General features: G+C 39.8%; 1 protein-coding gene across 11 annotated transcripts in view; it reads right to left on the reverse strand.

The window, feature by feature from the left end:
- Nucleotides 1–18,763, reverse strand: part of GRIA4 (glutamate ionotropic receptor AMPA type subunit 4) — a 221,067-nt gene extending 202,304 nt beyond the window's left edge. For 7 of the 11 annotated variants that reach the window (XM_039383436.1, XM_027748379.2, XM_039383434.1 and 4 more), the window contains exons 1-2: nucleotides 18,508–18,674; nucleotides 17,215–17,373 (exon numbers count right to left, since the gene is read on the reverse strand). In XM_039383436.1, coding sequence (XP_039239370.1) covers nucleotides 17,215–17,373; nucleotides 18,508–18,595 — 247 coding nt within the window. In that variant the 5' untranslated portion in view covers nucleotides 18,596–18,674. Of the gene's footprint in view, nucleotides 1–17,214; nucleotides 17,374–18,507 lie in introns of all 11 variants that reach the window. The other 4 variants (XM_027748377.2, XM_027748376.2, XM_027748373.2 and 1 more) reach the window with 3 other exon arrangements.
- Nucleotides 18,764–24,388: the final 5,625 nt, after the last annotated feature.

A 24,388-nucleotide genomic window follows, 5' to 3' on the forward strand; every position in this document is an offset into this window, starting at 1 on the left:
CCTCAAATTTCACCACTTCACAGTCACTGCAGCCAAGGCTGTCCTTTAGCTTCACACTCCCCACCAGCCCCTCTTTCTTGGTGAGAACAAGGGCCAGGATGGCACCTCTCCTCATTGGCTCCTTGATCACTTGGAGAAGGAAGTTATCAGCAATGCACTCCAGGAGCCTCCTGGATTGCCTGTGCCCTGTTATGTCAGAAACTTAGTTAAGGGATAATAAAAAACACCTCTATAATCTCTATGTGAAAGAAACTGAGAAAGCCAAAAGCTTTTTTTTTTTTTTTTTTTTTTTGGGTAAAAATATCAGCTGTGAAGAAAAGCCTAAGGAATGATTCTAAATATCATTTTATAAGTAGGTATTTCCACAGTAGGCTAGGGGGTGTTTCCACTGGGAAATAGGTATCTCATGACCTTGACTTTCTTTGATATTTAAAATTACAAGAACCTTTTTCATTCAAAAATGCCCCCCTCCCATCTATGAATTAGGTTCCCAATTATATTGCATGATGTAGAGTAAAATAAATTCATGGGCCTGGAGGCTTTTTAAGTTCCCCAATGGAGGTTTGTGCTCCTCCAGGCCCTCCCAACAGGTGCAGGGACTGGTGGAAGCCAAGGAGCCTCTAAGTCAAGCCCTGGTCCAGACACTCAAAGAACCACTACATTTAGGAACAATATAACACTAAGCCTACACACAACTAGTACATTGTATTAAATGCTATTTTAATAGTAAGTGTCCAAAGACACCTCTACAGGAAAAAAAGGATATTTCAAACAAACTAAGAATTTCCACTTTCTATTTTCCACTAAATCTTTCATTTAAACTGGTATTTCAAACCATGGACAAATATATTGCACAGGTGCCATTTATTCACCTTTAGGTTAAAAGCATTGCCAGTTATAACAATTATCCCTAATCATATAAAATTCAGTACCCATCATTTTCTTATTGCTAAGTAGACCTCCAAAGCCAGTCTGATGGTTAGGTAATAGTGTACTCTTCTGTCTAGACTCAAGTTACAGCTGACTATGTGATATATTGAATATACACTACATTCCTCACACGCTACTTTTAATTTAGCCTGAAAAAGAATTGTTGAAGCAGATGATTGCATGTTTACCAGAGAAAGATTGTGAGAAGTTCATTATCCACATATGGTTTTATGTCATTAAATCAACGACATATCATCTATCATACTACCCAAATTGATAGGAAGTTCTCAGAATATTTATCCTGAAGTCAGTTAAACTTATGTATTCATGAACAAATGGAAGGGACATGGTCAAGACGTGTTTTATTCAATACATCCAAAAGTTAAAATGGGTGCTGTTAAATAACTGGAGAAACATTTGTCACAGAACATACAAAACATTACAGCTGCTCTTGTGGCTTTTGCATTCAGCGGCTCACAGCGTACTTGAAGCTCAGTTTCAGAATTCTGAACATCTGTGATGGATGTACATTTGTCCTATTTCCAGCCCCTTTTCCTGGAGTGACTTTGAGAATTCAAGAAAAATAGCTGCAGCAAGACAAAATGGAAGAAAGAAAAATTCCACACATTCTACTCCAGCATCCATTATCTATGCACCATTTTCCATTTATCTTTCTTGCGCTGCAAAGCCATCTCAGGCTATTTGTCTCCTATTAATGAATTATGAATATACCTGATAATTAAAATTTGGTATTTACATTCCTGGCTATGCACTGGCACAGAGCTGTCTCTCTGTGTTAAAAGCAAGGTATGCAGCTCTCCAGGTCTCTGGCAGCATTTCAAGAAGTCTTGCTAGAAACACTTAGCAGACACGCTCTTATGACACAGCCACAATGTATTAACCCTAAAGAGCGAGCAAAAAGCTCTACATAATTTCAAGGCATACAAACAAGCTCTGGTTATTTTGCTTATTAAGTGGTCTGAAACTTTCTCTCTGAAATCACCTATTTTTGGAGTCACTTATATTCATCTTAGTGGTCGCAATTGAGCTTTTAATGACAGTACTCTGCAGTAAGTCTGAGGCTGATAATCAGTGTTTACAGGCTCTTACCTCTGTGGAAGAAATGCTGATGCCCTCTCCAGTCCTGCTGCCTTACCCTCCCTCCTGTGAGGATGCAGGTGGACAGGCACCAGGCAGCTTCTTGTTCAGACCTCGGCCCCTGGCAGCCAGCCACTGAGGTGGGCACTGCTCAGCACAGCTGGAGCTCAATCCAGGTTTGTTCCATTACTTCCAAATAGCTGCAGTCTCCCTATGGCTTTTGTACAATTCTACCAGCTTAACCTCAGCCCCATCCCATAATGAGCCCTGCCTGTTACCCGTGCGTGTACACATCCCTTCCTGAGGCTAAGCTGGGATGGGATAGTGGCCAGAGACACCAGCATCCTGCAGTGAGGGGTGCCTCCAGCCCTGCCTGGGAGTGCTGGCACATCTCTGAGTGGCGGTGAGGCAGCAGCTTCTCAACAGGTGAAATAGCATTAATCCAACACAACACCCGCCCTTGGTGTGTCTCACTGAAATGGAAAGTATCAGCTTTGCCTACATTCACCCACTGTGTTTTAAATTTTTTTATTTAAAAAGCTTTAGACAGGCAATTCTTCTTTATTGGTTTTGAACGTGCAAAAAAAAACTAAACAAAAAAACACAAACAAAAAAACCAAATCAAACAAAACAAAACCACCACCAACAAAGCAAAACCATCATCCCAAGCGTATCCAAAAGATTACACCTGAATGCTTGTATCTCTTGCTCACACCTGAACACATCACTAACCCTTTTCTCAGAAAGACATGAATGTTAGAAGGACATTTTCTGCCCCCACTGCAGAAGGACTTTCCTTCAGGTTACAGTTGGTCTATTTGACTACAGAATATGGAAAGCACAGATGGCAGGTATGACGAAAAAAATATAAAATACATATATATATATATAAATAATCCCTGATAGTTGGCAGGCCCCTTTCATAAACCTTGGATGTGATGGTCCAGGAGGGAAAGGAGAAGGCAGGACAACACCATATCAGGCAGTTCACTGAGACTTGACTCCACTCATCTCCAGATGCCTGTTTTTGTTTTTCCAGGGTGCCCTCTTTACTGCCTAGACCCAAGAGATCTGCTGCAACCTCTCCGAGATCCAGAGTGTGCTCTGGGCAGCACCACTGACAATGACAGAGTAGCAAGAGGGGCAGAAAAAGCTGCTGAAAATCACCATCATCCTGTGATGGGGAGTGGGACAGAGATGACTCGCTAAATGCCTCTACAGTGCATGTGCACATCCCTGAATATCAGAAAACAGTAATTAAGTTGAAATAGATAAGTACAGCACCTAAAATACCATTAAATTACTAATACTGGTTGCTGCTCCAGGCCAAATTTCACTTTGGTTTTACATCTCTGTAAATTCTGAAAATTGCCTTAAGTCTCTGAAATGTCTCTGGCTTCCCCACCCTGAGAGGGACAGCAGAGCACTGAGCCAAAGCTTTGCCCTGGGAATTTCTAGCTGCTCATTTTTCTGTTCTCACACTGAGTGCTCTAAATAAGCAATCAGATGAATATTATCACAGAGTTATTACTTCTGTCATAAATTTTAAAAACTACCTATATGAGTAACTGTAAGGCAAAGTCCTTCAGGGACTGTCATAAATCTAAAAGCTGTCTGAGTGCTAGATTTAGTATTTTGATCATTGGTTTAGCTGAAAGTAGTATAAAACTATATGTACAGAAAGACAGCTCTCTGTTATAACATTTACAGACATTTCGGGGCAACAGTTTCAACCAGAAATTAACAACTTGGTCTAAGTAAATTAACTCCCATCCATGCTTCCAAAAGAGTATTGGAATTTGCCCTGCCAGGATGTGCAATGCATTAAGTACCTTAAAGTGTCTTCCTGAAAAGCATCTCCTAAAGGTTTACAGTTCTTCACATAAAGCCAAAATAGAGCATTTTAAACATATTTAAGTGTTTTATAAAGCTTTCTCTAAATACAGAAGAAACCAAATAAGATGTCTTTGCATGTGTCTGCCTCCGAAACCAAACCTAAGACACCATCCAAAAATGCTGTAGCGTAGCCTCACTGACCTGTCCCTATCGTCCCAAATCTCCTTTCTTGGGGACAAATACTGTCAGCCAAGTGTATAAGTTCATACTTTTAAAACTTAAGTAAAAATCCTAAAAAAACCAAACAGTCTGAGCTCCAAAAATTAATCTGGGTAGGGGCTTTCCTGGATGAAACACAGATGCAGGAGAAAAAAGAAGGACAGGGTTACCAGCCACTTCTGCTCTCTTCATGTCCTTGGCAAAGCCAAATGGAGATGGAACTACCAGGATAGTAGTGTAAGTAGTGTAAGAAACAAAATAACCCAGCAAACCTCTACTGTAATCCTTTCGGACCACTGTCATATGTTATAATTTCCAGGGGATTAGATCCAAAGAGACATCAGGGACCAAAATATCTTCTGTTTGGAGAGGATGACCACAGAAGAGAGTGAGAAGTACTACAGTATAACATCTGACGTTTGCCTTCTCATACAATGATGAGTGGTTGGCTGTGGGTAAAGATATTTCAAAAAAGATTTTAAAAATAAAGATATTTGCAATTCTGGGAATGGTCACATCCAGGCTGCCCTCCGTGGAGGTCTACTGTGGGTTACAACTTGCTGTACAGAGAGCCAGAATTGTGGTACATCCCGGATTTTAGGAAGTCTGAACCATTATTTTCTCTCTTGAAGTCAAGCATCAAGATACCCACATTAATGGAAGTGACAAACCCAGTTCTTTCAGTAGCCCATGCTACAGATGCAGGGAAGTAGTCAGCTGTGTTCCTGTCTTCTGACAGGTTTTGAATGCTTCCATCTCTGTCTACTGAGAGAGGTGAGAAAAAGGGACAGGTTCCCAATAAAAGCTAGAGTTGTTCTGTATTCTCAACATGGAAAGTTACAGTCTGCATCACACACACACAAAAAAAAAGTCTAGGATTTTTAATCACTTTGCTATTTTTGTCTTGGTGATAAAAATACAGCACCAGCTTAATATGGTTACACATATCCTTAAGGAACTTACCATCACCACAGCACTAACAATAGGTACATGAATGTGAAAACTTGACATTGAACTTCATAATTTTAATTAAATGCAAAACACTTTTTTGGAGGGGTAGGAAAAGGCCCCATAGGATTTTATTTCAGTAGATAGAAACTGCTAACCTATTTCGCCAATAATCCAACAGTTTGCAGACAACACTTACACAGACAGGACCAGACAGGAAGATAGTGCATTATCTGAATGTACATCTTAAGAAACCAACAGGCTTAAAGCTATACTTCCGTGTTGCATTTTTGGTTGCACACACCTAACTCTCACTAGTACTTCTAAGATCTACATGATGTGCAGTCAAGAACAGAAAATGTCTTATGTAAGCATGCTCCCTCTGAACTGGAGAGATTACCCTTTAACGTCCTCCTGTCTTTTATAGGCACACGGAGGAAAAAAACCTTCTCCATGGTGCTGATTCCCCTCATTCACATTATCTTTCACGACTTCATTTGTGCAGTTAATTGCTCACAGACATGAATAGGAAGGTGGCAGTACAGCCCTGCCTTACCATATAAAATATAAGGGAGCTGGAAGGTGAGGCCCTGGAGAGCAGTTTCTCAAGGTGATGCTGCTGGCAGGGGATATCCACACCTTTTCAAAGGGGTAACATTATGCTGATTTCATTTTAATCTCACAGAGACTAAATAAGTGCAAGGAACTGCAATAATTATTATTATCCTATTATTGTAATTGCTCAAAGGATTTTCTGGTAGTCTCCCATTTAGTATAGTATGTGAAAGGCTGACAAAGAAAATGTGATTAAGGTGTGAAGCTCTGGTGCCTGCCAGCTGTTCTGAAGCGCACAAGATTCCCATCATAAACAGTAACTGAAAGAATGATGGGCTTTCTGGGGTTTTCATCAGGAAACAAAAATACAAGAGTCCTTCAACATCTGCCAGAGACCCAGAGGAGAACAGAGGGAAGCAATCCAATTCACCTGTATAAACTGTTTTTTGTGGTACAGCATCACCACTTCCTCTTTCCATTCATTCCCTCAAAATATTAAAGTATTGACCATGATGGAGTCTAAAGCAGACTGGGTCAAATAAGACAAGACATGGAAACAAGCACAGTTTTTCTGAGGTTGTATAAGGATTTAATTTCTTTTCTGTTCATAAGCAAGAAACAAATGTTTTATACCCTTTCCCTTTCCTTCCTTTCCCTACAGTAGTTAAGCTGATGGTTATTTGTAATCAATACATTACAGGAGCTAATAAGATACTGTGGCTTCTGGATGCCTAACCCAGAAGCCACAACAGCCTGTCCCTAGCTGTGGGGTAGCTATGGGACATGTGACTTAGCTTCTGGAAGGCTGGGATGTTCTTCAGTGGTGCAGAGCTTGGGAAGCAGCCTGTCCACTGCTTCCACTGATGGCACTTCTTGAACCCTGTTCCCATTTTGTCATGAAAAGCTAGAGTATGTTACAATAAAAAGCAGGGAGAGGAGAATGGCTGATGGAAGAGAACAGAATTTTCTCTGTGTCTCTTTGAACAGTATTTTTTGTCTAAAGCTCTTCCATATCTATTAACTCTTCCTGTGCTCCACTGGACATGTGGACTAGGTGTTAATTCCCCATCCATACTAAGTTGTCAGCTTGGCACAACCACATGTTCACCTTAAAGTTTTTCAGAATCACGTCAGCTCACCCCAGCTGTAATCCCTGGTTCACATGCACCAGCCACACCTTCCTACTCTGTTTTCAGAAGCGGAAAATTCCCCATGCAGCAAGCAGTGCTGCACTTCAGTCCTTTCTCCGCTCTCTGAAACCTCTTACCCAAACACTGAATAATGGTGTTTCTTAAATACACAACTCCTGCTGTGTCTTGAACCCCTTCTCCCTCTTAACTGAGGGTCAATGGAGGACAAAGAACAACTGCAGGTGCAAGGCCCCAAACTTGTTCACGTCCTTACTCCACATAATCTGTCAGTTCTGGGTCTGCAAAGGTCCCCGAAGAACTAGGGCACACCCACCTCCTACCTGGGCTCAAAATCATCTCACACAACACCTGGCTGAACTTTGCCAATTATATGCCACACACATGCATTTCCATTAACTGTGCCTGTTCTTCTTCTGAGTTATCTGAAAATACCTCATGATTTTCCAACTGATTTTAATAATAACTGAATAATAAATCATTTAAGTAAACCATTTAATGGATGGAGTGATAGCAAACAAGATGCTGTAAGTACAGCTATTAGTATACAATAATTAATTGCTAAGGTCTTCTGTTACTATTTCTCCCTGGTTTAGTGACTTCTGGTATAAGGAAAGAAAGGATTTGTCCTTTTTTCCTCTTTCCGTATGCATTTCCTATTCAGAATAGCACAACAGATCATCAAAGACAGCTATGGGAGCAATTCTGCTATTCATTTATCCAGTCTTTTGCTTTCTGCAAATATTCTTTTGCATTAAATCTTATTCATCATCATGTTTGTGTTCAGGCTGCCATCTCCTCCAACACAAAAAGCAGATGAAACCAGGGATTTTCAAAGCTAAATTCATAACTCTTGGTAGCTTAACCTAACAGCCCAAACTCTCCAGGTGAAAGCAGTAATAGATTCACATCCTCTGTGGCTCATAGAAAGTGAAATATATGGAACATGTATGACCACTAAGTTGTATTTTTAGGTAGAGTCTGTGAATACACATAATGGGGATTAGTATACATTTGTTAGAAAAAATGTACTTGATGGTCTTTGAACATATCTACCAAGCTTATATTACTGTTGCTACAAGCCACAGTCCCTTCTGTGGGGTTAGATGTTCTTCCTCAGGAGAGGGACCCCCTACACCCCTCCATTTGTGTCCACCTGAAGTATTTTTCAAGGGAACTTGAAAAAGGCCCCAGTAAGTCCTTACATGTCTTGCCATGGCATAAGCCATGCTACTAAGGGTGTCCCACACCATCCTTCTGTGCAGGCAAGACACAATACCAACCAGCCAGAACAAATCAAGGGCTCTGGGAGCTGCACAACTGTGACAACTGTATGCAAATCATGTTGATTATGGTATCTCTCTAAATTAAAGACCAACAACAAACGCAGTAGGCATTTTTTTTCTGCTTGCCTACTCTGCATGACTCCTACATTCAGCATAAATAAAGACAGTGAGTGACATATCCAAATGATGTGTTGATGATATGACGATTTACCTGTAATTTTTTTCAGTCTTCAATTCAACACTGGATTTATTTGGAAAGAGAAATTATGGGTTGGATAAAGGAATTAATTGAGGCTGGCTGACTACCATCTTGATGGTCAGACTGGGTGATCAAAATGGTCCCATCTAGCCTTAGAACACAATAATCTGTGAACGTTATTACATGCTATCCATTCTCCCATTTATTTTTTTGACCTTTACTTTTTCTTCTTTGAAGCAAGGTGCTCATAGCCATCAGACAACATTTCATCCCCCAGACTGCTTTCATATCTTTCCTGTATCATCTGTAAGAACTTGGATCACTTCCATATGCCATTACTCCTGACCTTCCAGACACACACTTTCAGGGGGCATATATAATCCCGCAACTAATGCAGATGTAGGTCCTGTCAATACACCCCTCATGTTCTTTTCCTTGGACATTTGCTTGTGCCTCCAGACAGCAACTCCAATTCTTATCTACATAATAACACATCACAAATATACTGATTTTTAAAAAAAGAACATGAGAAAGAAAAAACTCTGACCAGCTCACAACAGGAGGGCACACAAACAGCTAGATACAAGACAGCATTAACAAGGTATGCAAACAGCCCCAAAAGCCAGCTTCTTACCTGGCTTGTGCTTTGTATTTGGAAAAGTGAGAAAAACTCCTGAGTCAGCCAAGAGCCCGTGACTATTGATTTTTAAAGGAAATTATCTTCCCAGCTGCAGTGTTTCTGAAACGTCCACTCTTAAACACTCTTCTCAGTTTAAACAAATGGAAACGATCAAGGCTGGAGGCCTTTATTAGCAAGCCTCTCCAGGACACAGAAAAACTGGAGAAAAATCACTAATATAGGATCCTACATTACTCTGCTGAGACCATGGTCCTGTAAAATATTGTTCCTTTTCCCCCCACATCAGTTTCGGTGAGGAAACACAGGGTTCAGTGTACTGATAGGCATATGCTTTTAAAAATTAAAAATTGCAGCTTTTTCTCCTGAATTTTACATGAATGTATCTGTGCTTGATAAAGTCTTTCTCACTTATACTTAATGTTTTCCAGACCTTAACACAGCACCATCCAGACCCATATTTCACATTAACTAGTAACGAGAAATACTTCCACTGTGCATCAGGAATATTAAAGCAGAACGGGAAGCTTTTGAGGACAAATAATATGCTACATTTTGTACGGTCTTTGGTCTACAAGCATTTATTCTCTTTCCCCTGTCTCTGCCTTGAATATGTATTACACGAATCACTTTACCCACTGGGGAAACACATCTGACCCTGACATTGAAAAATGAAGCCATGTGATATCAGTGAAATCTCTAACAAAAAGAAATCACAAAATCATAGAACGGTTTGGGTTGGAAGGGGACCTTGAAGATCATCTAGTTCCAACAACAAAGCATAATGTATAGCTGTGAAAGAAATGAGCAAAACCAGAATATTTTGTATAATAATTCCTAATTATTTTGTATAATATTTTCTAATACTAACATATGCATCACCTTTTGCAGCACAGTGTGAAAAAGTAAATTCCATATCATGTAGAGCTGTGGCAAGTAAAGCCTAAAAGCCTCAATTCTTTTAAGCAATTAACTTTTCCTACCTGTGAACTTTCCTAAACCACCTTTTTGATGGATATTCACTAGGCATACCTGAACTGTATGAAAAGACAATGTGCAAATAAAAATGAAGTTCAAATTTTATGGGTTTAAGAGTGTATTATGGAAAGACACCATAAAAGCAACTGGAAGAGCATGCACACAGAAGTGGCACAGAAGCTACCTCACATTGGGTCTGAATGTGAGAAACAGAGAAACTGTTAAGAGTAGTTATATTTATATATTTCAGTATGTCTTCAAAATGTGTTTAAAGCCTTTCCCCACAAATAATCTAATAAATAAGCCAGTGAAAAGTGTAAGTACTTTTTGTTTCTTTTGTGCTGTATTTATATTTACAATAAAAAACACCTGCAGTCATGCTCATGTTGCCCATGAATATAGTGAAAGGTACAGCACAAACCTGCATTTTTCAGGAGCAATTGCTGCATACAAGTACAACACTGAAATAGCCTGTGGAACATGAGAAGACAGTAGCCCAAATGACATTCTTTGAAAACAGGCAATTATTGGACCAGGGGTCCAATTTCTAAAGATTTTGTTTTTTAAAAATAATAGGAGTTAAGTAATTTCATACTTTTAAAAAATGTGACTTACGAGATGAAAGAATGAGAACATATTCACCCTGCAAAAAAGCTAATTCATTCTACTCCCTCTTTATAACAGGTTCCAATCTGCAATCACTGCTCAGTTAGAGCCTGTATTTAAATCAGAAGCAGCTCTGTCTGGGGAAATAACTGTGGGACAAAGGCCAGTATTGGTACTGGAATTCGTTAATATTAGCATAGCTGGCCAAAACCCAGTCAGTACAGTACTACAGCGTGGTAGTAAGTGTCCTGGTATTCCCTCTTGAGTCCAACATAAAGCTTATCTATAACCAGTTTTGGAGTTTTGGAGGAACTGGTGAAGAGGAAGGGTAAGTGGTGCCTTTCCAATGCATTGCCAAGACAATGGTGATGGGTATGTGCCACTCTGGTTCCATCTTCTTACCACAAGGAACCAAAAACCTAATAGCTGCAATTATTTGAACAAGTCAGGCAGACACTTCATCAGGATTATGGGAAAAAGAATTAGAAGATCAGAAGATCAGGGAAGAAACAGAGTGCTCACCGGGAAGTAGCACTACTGAGGGAAGAGAGTTGACCGATGTGTTATCGCCCAGAGGACAGATTTTCCAAAGTGTTCAGCAGTAAGCAGGTCTCACAGGAAAGGCAGCTGCTGCTGAGGACTCTGGAAAATGCTACCATGTCTCTGAGTGCCAAAATGTAGGATAGCCTTTCTATTCAAACTTGGGTTCCTGACAGCAGACATCACTAATACAGAATTTTTGAGAGTACTCAACCCATATCTGCATTGATAAACAAGGGAATACACATCAACACTGTTAAAAGCCAGTAAGACCTTTAAAATAATAATAATAAATAAAGATATGTAGGAACCCAAACTAGACAGAGGAAGATAATAAAAATTCTTAGAAAATTATTAAAAGTAAAGCAACACCAAAATTTCCAAATAAGATACTTTTGAGTAAATTTGTTTTCCAAAATTCAGAACAATTCTTGACTTGCACAGAAATAAATTATCTAATTTGACTTTGTGTCCCATCACATAATTTTGGTATGCCCACTTCAGTTGCAGAAGCAGACTGTGCTGTATTAGTCCAAAATCTTTGCCTCAAGCTAACTACTCAGAGGAACGTAAATCCAGAGCGGAGGCCAATTTTTCCTATAAATTACACTGGTGCAATCATATGGACTTCTCAACTTTTGCACTATCACAAATTTCATACCCTTTAAATCAGTCATATACTAAGGAATAAGAACTTTCGGAAATGATTCTTTGGTCCAACATGTTTAAATCCAAAGAACTTCACCTGCTCACAATCTGAATTTGAACAATTCACAGTAGGATCTAAAACCATTAAAAAAATCAAAGCAGATGTCTTCTCTCATGAACAAGCAAATCTCAAAACAATCAAGACCTAAAAATGACATGCATGAGTTATTTTGACTAGCATACAAACTTAGATTACAATTATAAAGCTGAAGTTAATCAATTTAATTTACTTGTTAAAGTGCTTTGTCCTATACAAGGAGTACTGCACTGCATTGGAGGAATGAAGGAACACAATCTTTGTTGTTAGTCCTCTGAAACGAAGACTAAATTATTTCTATAGGCTACAATAAAGCTTTTGAGTACACTTTTAGAGAGTCCAGTAACATGCTAGGACAAAAGTCTTGTTTCATGGCAGGAAAATAGATGTTCAGAATATTCAGTGTAGAAATCTGACTATATTTCAGCAAAGGCCCATCATTTCTTTTCCAAACAATAACCTTGAAAATTAGACCCAGACTCTGATGTATTGGAGCTAATGATAGTTGACCTATTCTCTGTTGTATGGCTATTTACAAGTATCACATCTAGAGCAATGAAACTCTTTGAATATGGATCTTATATCTTAAGAATATACAGAATCCTTATGGCAGATGACACCAAAATACACATACATTATTTGATTCCATCAGCAAATGCTAATAACAAAAATTTTAAGAGAAACTGTTTTCAATTATTGCTTGAGATAAACTCCATGTATTTAAGCAAAACACTCAGTTCAAACAGAGTTTTGTAACCAATCCTATTTTAGGAGGGTACAATTTAATGCAGTTCCATTTTTCTAGCCAACTTGCACACTATTTGCTTTTGCAGTTCAAACCTGACTGTATGGTGTGCCTTTATGGTAACCCTCAATATGCTCCAAACTGCATCCTTGGGAATACCGCTCAGCTCTTGATAGCAAAATACCGTTCAGCTGTACGAAACCTCACTTTCTAAATAAAGAACACCATGGTTTTAAATGACACTGATTATTCAACTAAGGTTACGCTTCTATTGCTAAATTGAGTTGTAATTATAAAGCAGAATTAATAACCAAATTTAATGAAAATCCCATTATGATGCAGCTTAGTAAATCAAAGCTAAAACTGCTGTAAGTCAAATGACAGATAGTCACAATATAAGGGCAATATTACATTTGAGTCTATTTCCTCAGCTTTCTGGAGGTCTCAGCAGAAAGTTAACTCCAAGATGACATTGCCTTTCCCCTCACTAGCAAGCACAAGCCCAGAGACAGACCCACAGAGACGTGAGGCTCCTGTCTGTCCTCAGGGCTGCCTCTAACCTCAGTGGATCTCCCCTAGACACTGCATTCCCACCGGTGAGGCAGAATTAGGCCCTCTGATTTCAGGTCATCAACCCCACAAAAATCCAGAGGGCATAAGAGTTAAAGAGACTAATTCTTGGAAAAAGAGGAAAGTTATTCAAAGATACAAAATTTTTAATTCCAGTGGGCTTTTCTTCTGATCCATGTAGCACAAAATAAACAAAGTTATATTTTGAGGGGTTTGTATCTACTGAGATTAAAAGCTACTAAGAATGGAACTGTGCAAAAGAGGAAAGGAGTGTCTGATTTACCCTAAATTACACTTATTAGGTATATATTCAACTCAGAACACACATGAATTCAAACAGACTCAAAGAGAAAGGCTTTATTTTTAGTATGAAATAATAATAAAAGACTTGAATCGATCTCTTTTTTCCTCATTTAAACCAATTCTGTACAAGAACTGCAAACTGGTTATATATTTTTGAAACTTCAACAGAAAAATTCTCAACTACAAGACAGGAGCTAGAAGGCAATTGGTTCTTTGTAAAATTATAGCATTACCTCTCATAAGTGTTCAAGCACATTAACTGTGTTGCTGAGGTATACTAACGTACTATATAGAAGGTGTATGGAGGGGAGAAAATTATTTTGCATTCAGCAAAAGAATAAATATATATAATCCTCTCCAAAATCAATGCATTGCTCCAACATGTGAAATCAAGCTGAAGGTAGGTAGATTTCTAATCACAAGCAGAATTTCCTGCTTATAAAGTGCAAACCAATGTATGCCAATAGACAAATGTTTCAGCTCTGGTGTATTGTGTTCTGATGGGTAAGAATCTTGTACTATTCATGTTTTGCAATAATTTTAGCTTTGTCAGTAAGAGGGATTCTCTGAATAATGTATGTAGTGCAAAAGAAACGAACAGAGTTTAAATAAAACACACAAATGCAAAGGGGAAAGAAAGATGACTATCTCCAAACCGATATAGATCAGATCAATTTTGCTAATTTACAACAGATTTTATCTGCTAAAGCAAGCCATTTCATATGCATTCATGATTTAGAATAAAAACACTAATGTTCTGGACCTGTTTGAAGAAAAGAAAAATGTGTAAAATAACCATTAGAAACTAGCTTTTACAGTGAATATACAAAATTATTCCAGTTCCAAAAGCACTCCTGAGTGAGCCTTTGGATATATATTTTTTATCTAGTGAATAGAAAAGAAAAATTAAAGTTTTTAGAATGTTGCAGTGAGTTATCTGCTGCTAATATGCCATTCATAATCCTTTGGAATAATCTGTCTACTGTCCCTAACACATGCAAGGGGCCAGGCCCTCAATCTTTACAAATAATCGCTGAAGAAAATGGAAACAGAAGCAAAGGGAACTGGTCATGTCTCAGAGTTTTATGCTTGAACTCACATGAATATTCATCTCATACCAGCAGCTCTAAGGCTTTTGTACTGTATATTTAGGGACATGTGCTCTGAGTAATTTTTACACAAACAGCAAGATCCAAAGCCACTGTTTCACAGAGGTTCAGCAAAGAGTTATCATTTCACATTGCCATGAAATCACTTAATTCAGAGCTGATGGTGGGGGTTCTTTAATTAGGTTAGAAAATCTCACACATCTGCGCTTTAGAAGCCTCTGTCAAGCCAGCAAATTCAATCACATTGAAGCCAGTGTCCTCCAGCTATCAGACAATTGATTTTTGCAGTATTCTGCCCATATTTAGTTTAAGGAACATGAGATATGTTCATTCAGTTGTCAGTCAGTTTGCCTGCATTTCATTAGGGGATTTGTTTAAAAAGTATTCTTCAGCATTTAAAATGTTTTTAAAAAGAAGAAGTAGTCAGATTATTGGCACAAGGCTGCTAAACATGAAATAAATACAAATTCGGACTAATGCAAAAATACGAGTGGGTTTAAGGGGCAAGTACAAACATAAATAAGGCCTGTAGGATTATGTCTATTTAATACAGACATTTACATAATTATATGAGCGTACACAAACATATAAATTTACTTTTCGCTTTCTTCCCTGCCTCCCCCTATATTGTAAGGACTTGTCATTTCTAAAGTCATTAAACTCTTTGGAACTCAAACTGGGTTCAGTTAAAAAGAAAAAAGGATCAGGTTATGAATCACTATTGCTACAAATGACAGCAAACATAACAGAACAGGTTTTCCTCAGTTCAAACAATGTAAGGTAAACACAACCTAAGGTGGTTGGAATGAGAGAATAATCAGGTGCAAATAGTCTAATTAAGCAAAGTTTTGGGCAAACTCCTTTTGAATCTATGGTGTTAGTCTTACATAGAGAAGTGGTCCAATTTTAGACAATATAAAATTTATGCAAATTAGAATTAATTCATTAACATTCAAATAGGCATACCGAGGAATATCCGTAATCCAAAAAGTAACAATAGCCTCGGAAGTTATTTGTCAGAACTAGATTTGTAGGCAGAATCTAAAATAATTGACTTCACCTAAAATTACTGATTTTGGTATACAAAATTTTAGTCCCCTCCTCTTTTGCTAAAAATGAAAGTTTAAAAAAGCTAGTGTCATTTATTTTCATGGAATATATTATCAGTGCCTACAGAAGTTGACACCTATTGTAAAATATTCTCAATGAACTGCACCTGCATAGATCTGATACCTTCCAGTTTCAAAGCACCTTTTGAAATGTTTTCACCTTATAAAATTTGATACTGATTTTCACACTAAACACAACTAATACATTGGTTAATATAGAATTCACACTTTATGGGACATCAGTCTTTCCTGAATAAAACGAATGGAGCCATTTTTGCAGCTCATAAGCTTTTCCTCTTAAATAAGGTGGCAAGGTCATCTGAAACTTGGGAGTACTGAAAACTTATATAAATAAATTTAGCAGTCATGAAATAAATTATACATGAGAACTGCACAGTACATTGTATGTTTACATATTAAGAAGTGCCACAGAGATGGCAGTGAGAAAGTGAAGAGGAACACAGCACGTATTTTAAAGGCATGATGAACACTAAGACATTCTCCAGTATGTTTCTATTTTAAACTTGCTCAGCAATGTTGCTTAGGGCATCTACTTCCAGAGGCAATTCACTCTTGAATGAAGAGGAGGGATTTGAAAACTTAACAGCCACAGAGAAAAACCTATAGAGTCCTGAAATATGAACATCAAAGTAGTAACGCTACTACACCCTTCAGCTTTGCCACACTTTATACCACTGTCTTACATAATAGCATGAATTCCTTTTAAGAACCCAGACATACATGATGATACTTTGCCACTCTCAGAGATTAAACAGTATCCAGCATGTGTTTTAACCGCTGACAAAGACCCTGAGGTGATTGAAATGTATGAAGTTCACCTAATTATACTTTGCTTTTTTAAAAAAAATAAATTAATTAAATGTTATCTCATTTGGTAAGGGCATTTCTTATTCTGTTTTCCTCTCATTGTGTATGTGCATCTGTGTGTATGCGGGTGTGTGTGTGTATTTATAAAATATATAGTAGGAAGAGAATTTGTTCCAGTTGAGGTGGTCTGTGAAATCAAGTAGATCAGATACTAACTTGATTTGGCACCGATGTATGGATGCATAGAGACATATCCACAGGATGTATGCATTACGAAATGATAAGAGACATTTACAACCTAGAATATAAGAGCAGGGCTGCCTCAAGTGACATCACCAGATCAACTGCAGCGTCAAGCAACTCAGATATATTATCCTGCACACCACTGCTTCCCTGCCTCCTTTCCAGCCATTAGAAAACCATTTGTAAGTACAAATATTATCATATATTTTCAAATACACTCAAGGCACACCATGCACAAAAGCAAACAACAGTAACTGAGGGGGTTTATGGACTGATTGTGACATTCATAATTTTTCTTTACAACAACAAAATTCATCTCCATAGAAACCCGGAAGCAAGAAACTACAGTAATAACACTAAAGTAAATGTCACATCAGGTTAGTCAGCAGAAGGCAGGAGAGGGGATTTTGCTCCAGTTAGGAACTAACAAGGACTGCTGCCCCTTTTGCTCTCCTGCAAAGGGTATCCGTACTGAAAAGAGACCTACTGATGTATTTAAAATGCAAGATAAGAATGTGGTTTCCTGTTCTTTCCACTGCAATTTACCCATAAGGTGGTTGGATCAGTGGCATGTTTACTTACAGGCATTTGTCACAGCGAAGCTGTTAGCTGTTTCAATGTTGTCTACATGAGGAACCAAATTAAAAGGTGCTTCAGATGCATTGGGGCTGGTGTTATGAAGAAAGATTGCTAATCGAAAAGCAGTATATTCCTGATCTGTGTTCCTGATGAAGAGACCACCTACAAAAAACACAAAAAAAAGCAAAAAGCAAAAGAAGCAGGGTAAATCATTTGCAAGCTACTTACTATCTTTGTTTGCAAGCAACTGTCTCTCCCAAAGCCGCACAGTAAGGCAAGTCCTAAGACTTTAATGGATAAGGAACTAATCGTATTCATTATCACAACCACTGCCTTTAAATCACTGTCTTCAATCGATTTTAACCTCCCTGATGCCTTCATGCTTCTTTTCTGACTTCTCCATTTCCACCCTTTCATACATAAATACCCAGATTTGTCATGATTACAGTGACCTTTTAAAGTGCTTAGCCTCCATCTCCCTGATACCGAACACACTGCTAAATCAGCTGCTCAACAACCTCTCACATTAAGTGGCAGGCTGATTAAGGGGAACGATGCTTTCTGGATTAAAAACAAGAAAATACCAACTCAGTGTAGGATAATCTGCATTGAAGAGGAATATAATGAACTTTGCTCCTCTGCAGCCATGTGCAGGCAGGAAGCAGCTCAGCCCTATTAGCAGCATCTTCACAAGTCCACGAGAAATGATGCAGTGATGGAGCTGAGCTGGAAAGAATTCAGATAGCTGCGTCCCATCTGAAACACGTCCGAAAGGAAGGAAGCCGGAGGCGATGGGAAAGGGGTGAGGATGGGGCACAGGACTACAGAGAGACACCTACAAAAGACACCTACAAAATCCTAAACTTTACAACTACAGAAGGGAACGAAGGACAGCGTTGCCTTTTATCCCCCATCCGTGCCGGCTACCGCAACCTCTCGTGCACAGGACTCGCCATCCCTCCGGGAGTCAGGCAAAAGCGGGAGGGGGCTGAAGCATCCAAGGGGCATCAAGCCCCGAGCCCCTTTCTGCCCTGCTGATATCGCACACCCGGAGCTGGAATGAGTTCTGCAAAAGACAAGCATCCTCCCTCCCGCACGCGAACGCACACATGTATTTACACACACAGGCACTCGGAGGCACATATACACAAATACACGCGGATGGTTCGTGAAGGCACGGAAATCGCATGGTGCTGGAGGAGAAATCTGCAAACTGCCTTCAGAGCCGCCTTTCCAACTCACTTCGCAAAAGATTGAGCCCCTGAACACACGCACGCAGCCCAATGCAGCGCTTACCTATTTGCACGCTGCTAGGAAAAGCTCCCATTGCTAGTCCCCAAAAGCCAGAAAACAACAAGACAAGCTGTCTGCAAATTATCCTCATCTTCTCTTCTGCCTCTCTGTCTCGCCTTCTCCCGCTCGCTCGCTGGATGCTGCTCAAAGAGGCATCGAGGGCGAGAAGGCTACACACAAAATCAGGAACAAAAAAAAAATTAATAAAAAAATAAAAAAAAAAAAAAAGGAAGGGGGAGAAAAAGAGAGGTTCCCCCCTTTTTCTTTTCTTTTTTTTTTTTTTTTGTGTGGTTTTGCTTTAGTATTTGTTTGCTATCCTCTCCCGCTCGCTCTCTGGCTCTCTCCCGGCGGCCGCTGCCGCTTCAGCAAGCCACCCCGCCGCGGCGGATTTTTCCCGCAGTCTCCATCGCCGGGGAGCGGTTTCTGTCCGGCTGCGAATGTTGCACATGCAGAAGATGGTGGTGAGTTTGGCGGCGGGGGGGCAGGAGCGCCTGCTGGAGGCGCGGCGCGGCGCGGCCGGACATGCGCCGTGCGCCCCCCCCCCCGCCGCCCGCACTGCCGCCGCGCGCGCCCCGCTCCGCCTCGCTCCGCGCGGCCCCCGCCGCCGACAGAGCCGCGGGGGTTGGTGTTTGGCTTTACTTTTGTGTGTCTGTGGGGGGGTGTTTTTTGGTTCTGGGGTTTTTTTTGTTTTTGTTTTTTTGGTTTGTTTTTTTCCGCCCCCCCTTTTTTCCTGCCGCTCGCTCATCCGCGGGCGCGCAGCGGCGCGGAAGTTCGTGCGGCGGGCGCGGGGCCAGGCAAGGTCAGCGCCCCGGGCTCGGGCGCTGCAGCCCATCCCTGCGCGTCCGGGGCTGGTGCCATTAAGTATCAATTATTATTAATGAAGGTGGCTGGGCGGATCTGCATGTGCTGAGCGGCTGCGGAGCGGCGGGACGCGGCTGGGCAGGCCTGGCCCCCCCTCCCCCGGGGGGCGCTCGGCTCCGCGCGGGAGCAGCGGGACCCCCTCCGCGCCGCCGGGCTTTGCGGCGGAGGATGGAGCGCGGGGACGGGAGCAGGGAAGCGCTCAGCGCTTGTGGGCACTCATGCCAAAGGGAAGGAGAGCAAATGAAAGGAAAACTTCGCTGCTCCTATGCCGCCGCCTTTTCTCTCGCTCCTTCTCTCCTTTTTTTTTTTTTTTTCTCCTTTTTTTTTAATATTTTTAGCTGGGGAAAAAATTAATGGAGCCTTTTTTGTGTCTAGACCCTTTTTCTTTTGGTGCCTTTAGATTTTTCTTTTCAAGCCTTAGAAGTTTCCCCGAGGAGCTGCCAGAAGTCTGGGACTGTTGCAGTTAATAATTAAAAGATATATTTAATAAATGATAGGTAATGAAATCACCTAACAATAGCTGTATGTCAGAGAAGGGAGCTTCTAGTTTCATATGTGGCTTTGCAGAGAGATTTCTGTCAGTCTCAGGGAATGACTGGAGTTCCAATAGCATAATTTTAAAATGTTAATTGGTAATGTGAAAGAATACTGATTTTTAACTTGAACCTTGTGGCTCTGTTTTGAAACACATATTTGCTCTAAGATCAGACTTTTGCCTCCTTTCACTGAGGCTTACTTTCTTAGTTTTTTACTATACCCTGTATCCTCAAGCTCTCCTGCTTTTATGGTGAAAGACAACCCCTTTAATTGCTGCGGAGGGTGACTGATCTGTGACGAATGATTGTGAGCTCCTTAGCATCTACCACATACTCAGAAAAGTAAGCAAAGAGCATTGAAAGCAGATAGACAGATAGACTGTCTTATCACTATGGACACGTGTAACTGTGTGCATGACTGTGTGTATGCGTGTGTTTGGCAGAGTGTGGAGTTCCTGTAAATAAATTACATTCTGAGAGATTTCTTTGACGATCAATGGCAAACAGACTTCATCTGCATTTTAGAATACTTATTCCTTTATGTTTCAGTAAATCATCTACTTCTGTTTACTTTCCCTCCATGTATTCCAGTCTTTCCTCTGAATCCGCAAGCTTGTGCTTCACATTATTTACCCATAGCATTTTCTGACCTCTGCTTTTGCTCTTGCTTGATTTTCTTTTTTTCTTGTTTGCTTTTCCTCCTTTGTCTCCCTAAATTCTCCCCAAAATTTGGTTCCTTTTTTCCTCCATCCTTCAGCATTTAACTTTCTGACTGCGTAAATCCAAGTAATAAGTAATGAAAACTGGATAACAATTCTGTGGTTGGCTGGTTCTTCGCCACTAGGAGCAAGTGTACTTGGGAACAGGTAGAACATTTAGTTAATTTGATGGCACATATTCATGTGAATTCATGCCAATTATGTATTAAATATTAGGATTTTAGACATATGTCTATTATGGTGGAACAGCAAGTTTCTGCCTACAACCTGAGCTGAGAAATATGCTTTCATCTTCTGCAAATACAATGGTAGCATGTTAATTTAAATTTAATTTGAGAGTCCACAAGGAACATACAGTGGTCTTAACTGATCTGACCAAGAGTCTCACCCAGTGGTTCCTACACTGAATCTGTAATTTCTGTTGGAGTTGGAACATATATTTTAGTGAAATATCCAATCTTGATTTAAAGACTTCAAGAGACAGGAAATCCATCACTTCCTTGGGTAAGTTGTTCTAGTTGATATCTACTGTCATTTGTTAAAACCTGCATTTGTCTAGCTTTGCTTTCTAATGTTGACTGTCGGAGGTGAACCCAGTATTCCTGTAATGGTATCACTCAGTTTTATTCCTGGAAATTATCCTGTTCTCCACCTGACACTCGCTTGCTCAGACAGCTCAGGATCATTTTTGCAGCTGTGGAAAGCAGAGGATAGAAAGGGGATGAGGCCATACTATAGCAATTTTGTTTAAAAGACACAACCAAAAAAAAAAAAAAAAAAAGAATTGTAGCATCAAAGGGGAAAAATCCTATTTCAGTAAGTTTTGAGAAGTGAATGGCAAATGATCAAGTAATTGATCACAATGTTTATCTTACAGAAAAGCTGAAACAAAAGAGGTAACAGGGATGTAATCAAGATTAAGACTGGAGGGGAAGAAAGGTAAGATTTTAGACTCACTGCTACTCTGGTGGGTTAACATTGTCTGGGTGCCAAGTGCCCACCAAGCTACTTTCATTCCCAAAAACACAGGGAGAAAAGTAAGGTCAAAAAGCTCATGGGTCATGATAAAGACAGGGAGATCAATCACCGGTTACTATCACACGCAAAACAGACTCAAATTAGGGAAAATTAATTTATTGCCAATTAGGAATTGAGTAGGAGTGTGAGAAACAAGGACAAAACTATAACCCCCCACACGTACCTCTTACCAGGCTCAACGTCACTCCTTATTTCACGACTTTTCTCCCTCCTCCTCCTGAACAGTGCAGAGGGATGACGAATAGGGTTTCTGGTCAATCCATAATGCTTTGCTCCTGCTTTCTCCTCATGCTTTTTCCCTCTCCAGTGTGGGTCACTCCCACTGGGGACAGTTCTTCAGGAAGACTGCTCCAGTGTAGGCTCTCCATGGCATGCAGTTCCTGGGAGAAAACCTTGTCCAGCACGGGCTCTCCATGGGCTGCAGCTTCCTTCAGGCATCTCTACCTTCTGCAGCATGGGGTCATCCAGCAGTTTTGATATCTGCTCCATCTGGGTCTTTACCACAGGATGAAGGGGAATCTCTGCTCCAGCACCCAAAACACCTCCTCCCCCTTCTTCTTCACTATCTTTGGTGTCCACAGGGACACCTTTCTCATGCAGCTACTGTGCGGTGGTTTTTGCCCCTTTTTTAAGTATGTTGTCCCAGAGGTGCATCCTATGCAAAGAAAGTAGTTTTTTTAGTTTTTTAAACATTATTTTATATTGACCACTCCTTGGCACTTCTCTAAGGAAAAAAAAAGACCTACAAATATTTTACCTTGCTATATTAACCATAGTTTTATATACAATGTCACCCTTCAGTCACCTCTTTCTTTTTCCTGTATCCTATAATCTATGCTATATATCAATCCTCCTTGCCACTATTCTCTCTGCTGCTTCTTATGGCTTTGTGAAAAATAGGACACATGGAATAGGACACATTTTTTCAGGTGTAAAACTGGTTTCTGTTTCACTAATTTCTTTTCCTAATCATTCCTAAAATGTCATTTTCCTCTGAGCATGCAGACAATGTTTTCAGGAAACTATTCATAAGGACTTCCATATCTCTTTACTGAGTTCTAATAGCTAATTTAGAGCCTATCATTCTATATGTGTAGTTAAGGTTATTTTTCCCATGTGCACTGCTTTGTATTTTTTTGATACGGAATTTCATCTGCCATTTCATTGCTCAGTCAGTTAGTATTGCAATACTTCCCAGGCAGCTTCAGTCCCTGAGAACTTGATACAAGAACAAAATTGGAATCTATGCCCATTACATTTGATCTCATATTTGTTCCATTTTTAATGGTGTAATAGGTTTCTTCTGCCCATATTTATATACTGGGCTGCATCGTGGGATGTACCTGAGAAAGCACAAAAGTTTGAAACAATGTTTCTCTCCTAAGTACACCTTATTGCAGTAGTAAATGCCAGACAATTCTGAAGGATAGGGCAATTTCCTCATCAATTAGAGGTGTGTGTGTGGGGAAAATGCGCGAATTTAAATTCATTCCACCTAAGCCCATCTGGTATTGTTTATAGAGGGAAAAAGGATCAACTTTTGCTAATGCCAGCTTCTACCCATCGCTTACAATAATTCCTGAATTCAAAATGAATTCTTGCTAGTCTTTTGGGTACTGTACAAGTTAGACCAATTGTCAGTAATTTACATGAAATAGTGTTTAAAATAAGGGTATTTCATTCTCATTTTTTATACTTATTCATACTTATTTTTATACTTATTCATAAAGTACCCAAGAAAGGTTTCCCCTGCATATATTTGAGGAGCCTGGCTAGTAATGACCCATACTGAAAAATCTGGTACTTCTCTGAAAGGGAGGGTACAGGTTAAGAAATGTCATTCACCAACATGTTCCTCTACCATGGACTGGATGCATGCATATGGCCCTTCTGAATCATGCAGTGCTTAAAAATTGCCTTTTTTTATCTGAGAGTAGGACGTTGGTTCTAAATCTTCTGTGTAAACAATAGCCATAGTAACAATGACACCCCACCTGCAGTTGAACAGTTTGTAGTGAAACTGAATTCAGTGTGGAAGGAGATGGGAAGAAACCAGAAGAAAATCAGGAGACAGAAACTCAACTTAGAGAATTACAGATATTTGAAATGTTAATTCTTATGAATAAAAATTGCTTTTCCCTAAATAAAGAAAAAGACTTTTTCAGTTATATTAAAAAAAAAAAAGGAAAAGAAAAAAACAAAACCAAACCCAAACCCCAAAACCAAAACCATCATATGAAAACAACATACTATTTCCAGGAAAAAAATTTTTCCCCCCTAAACTGTTGTGTATTTTGGGTTTTTTTCACCAACAATTGACAGAAAATATTTTTCATTTTATTACCACTTCTCATTAAAATGTTTTACCATAACCTCTGTGACATAATCTACACAGCAGAGTGAGGAAATTGTCAGAACAGTATAAATGTTCACTACCCAGAGCATTTTGCTGTATTGACCTAATTGTCATTTCCTGTAAATAACACCCCAGAGTTCACCTTTGTTTGAAGGTGATAGTTTTTAGCTCATTTCTCTTGTTCACCTCCCAAGTGCTGTCATCCATGTGAAAGGGTGAGCTGGTTTCTGTGTGGCTTGTGCCACCACTGTCAGAGAATCACCACATTAGCTCAGTATTAGCCTCAGTATTGATGATGCTAGGTGAGCAAAAAAGATGCTTCCAGATCCAGGGTGAGAAAGAGAATGGACAAATTGCTTAAAAAAAGCCTCTGC

Source organism: Pipra filicauda, unplaced genomic scaffold (genome assembly GCF_003945595.2).
Source record: "Pipra filicauda isolate LSUMZ 115617 unplaced genomic scaffold, ASM394559v2 scaffold30_size5312502_pilon, whole genome shotgun sequence".
NCBI classification, from domain to species: Eukaryota; Metazoa; Chordata; class Aves; order Passeriformes; family Pipridae; genus Pipra; species Pipra filicauda.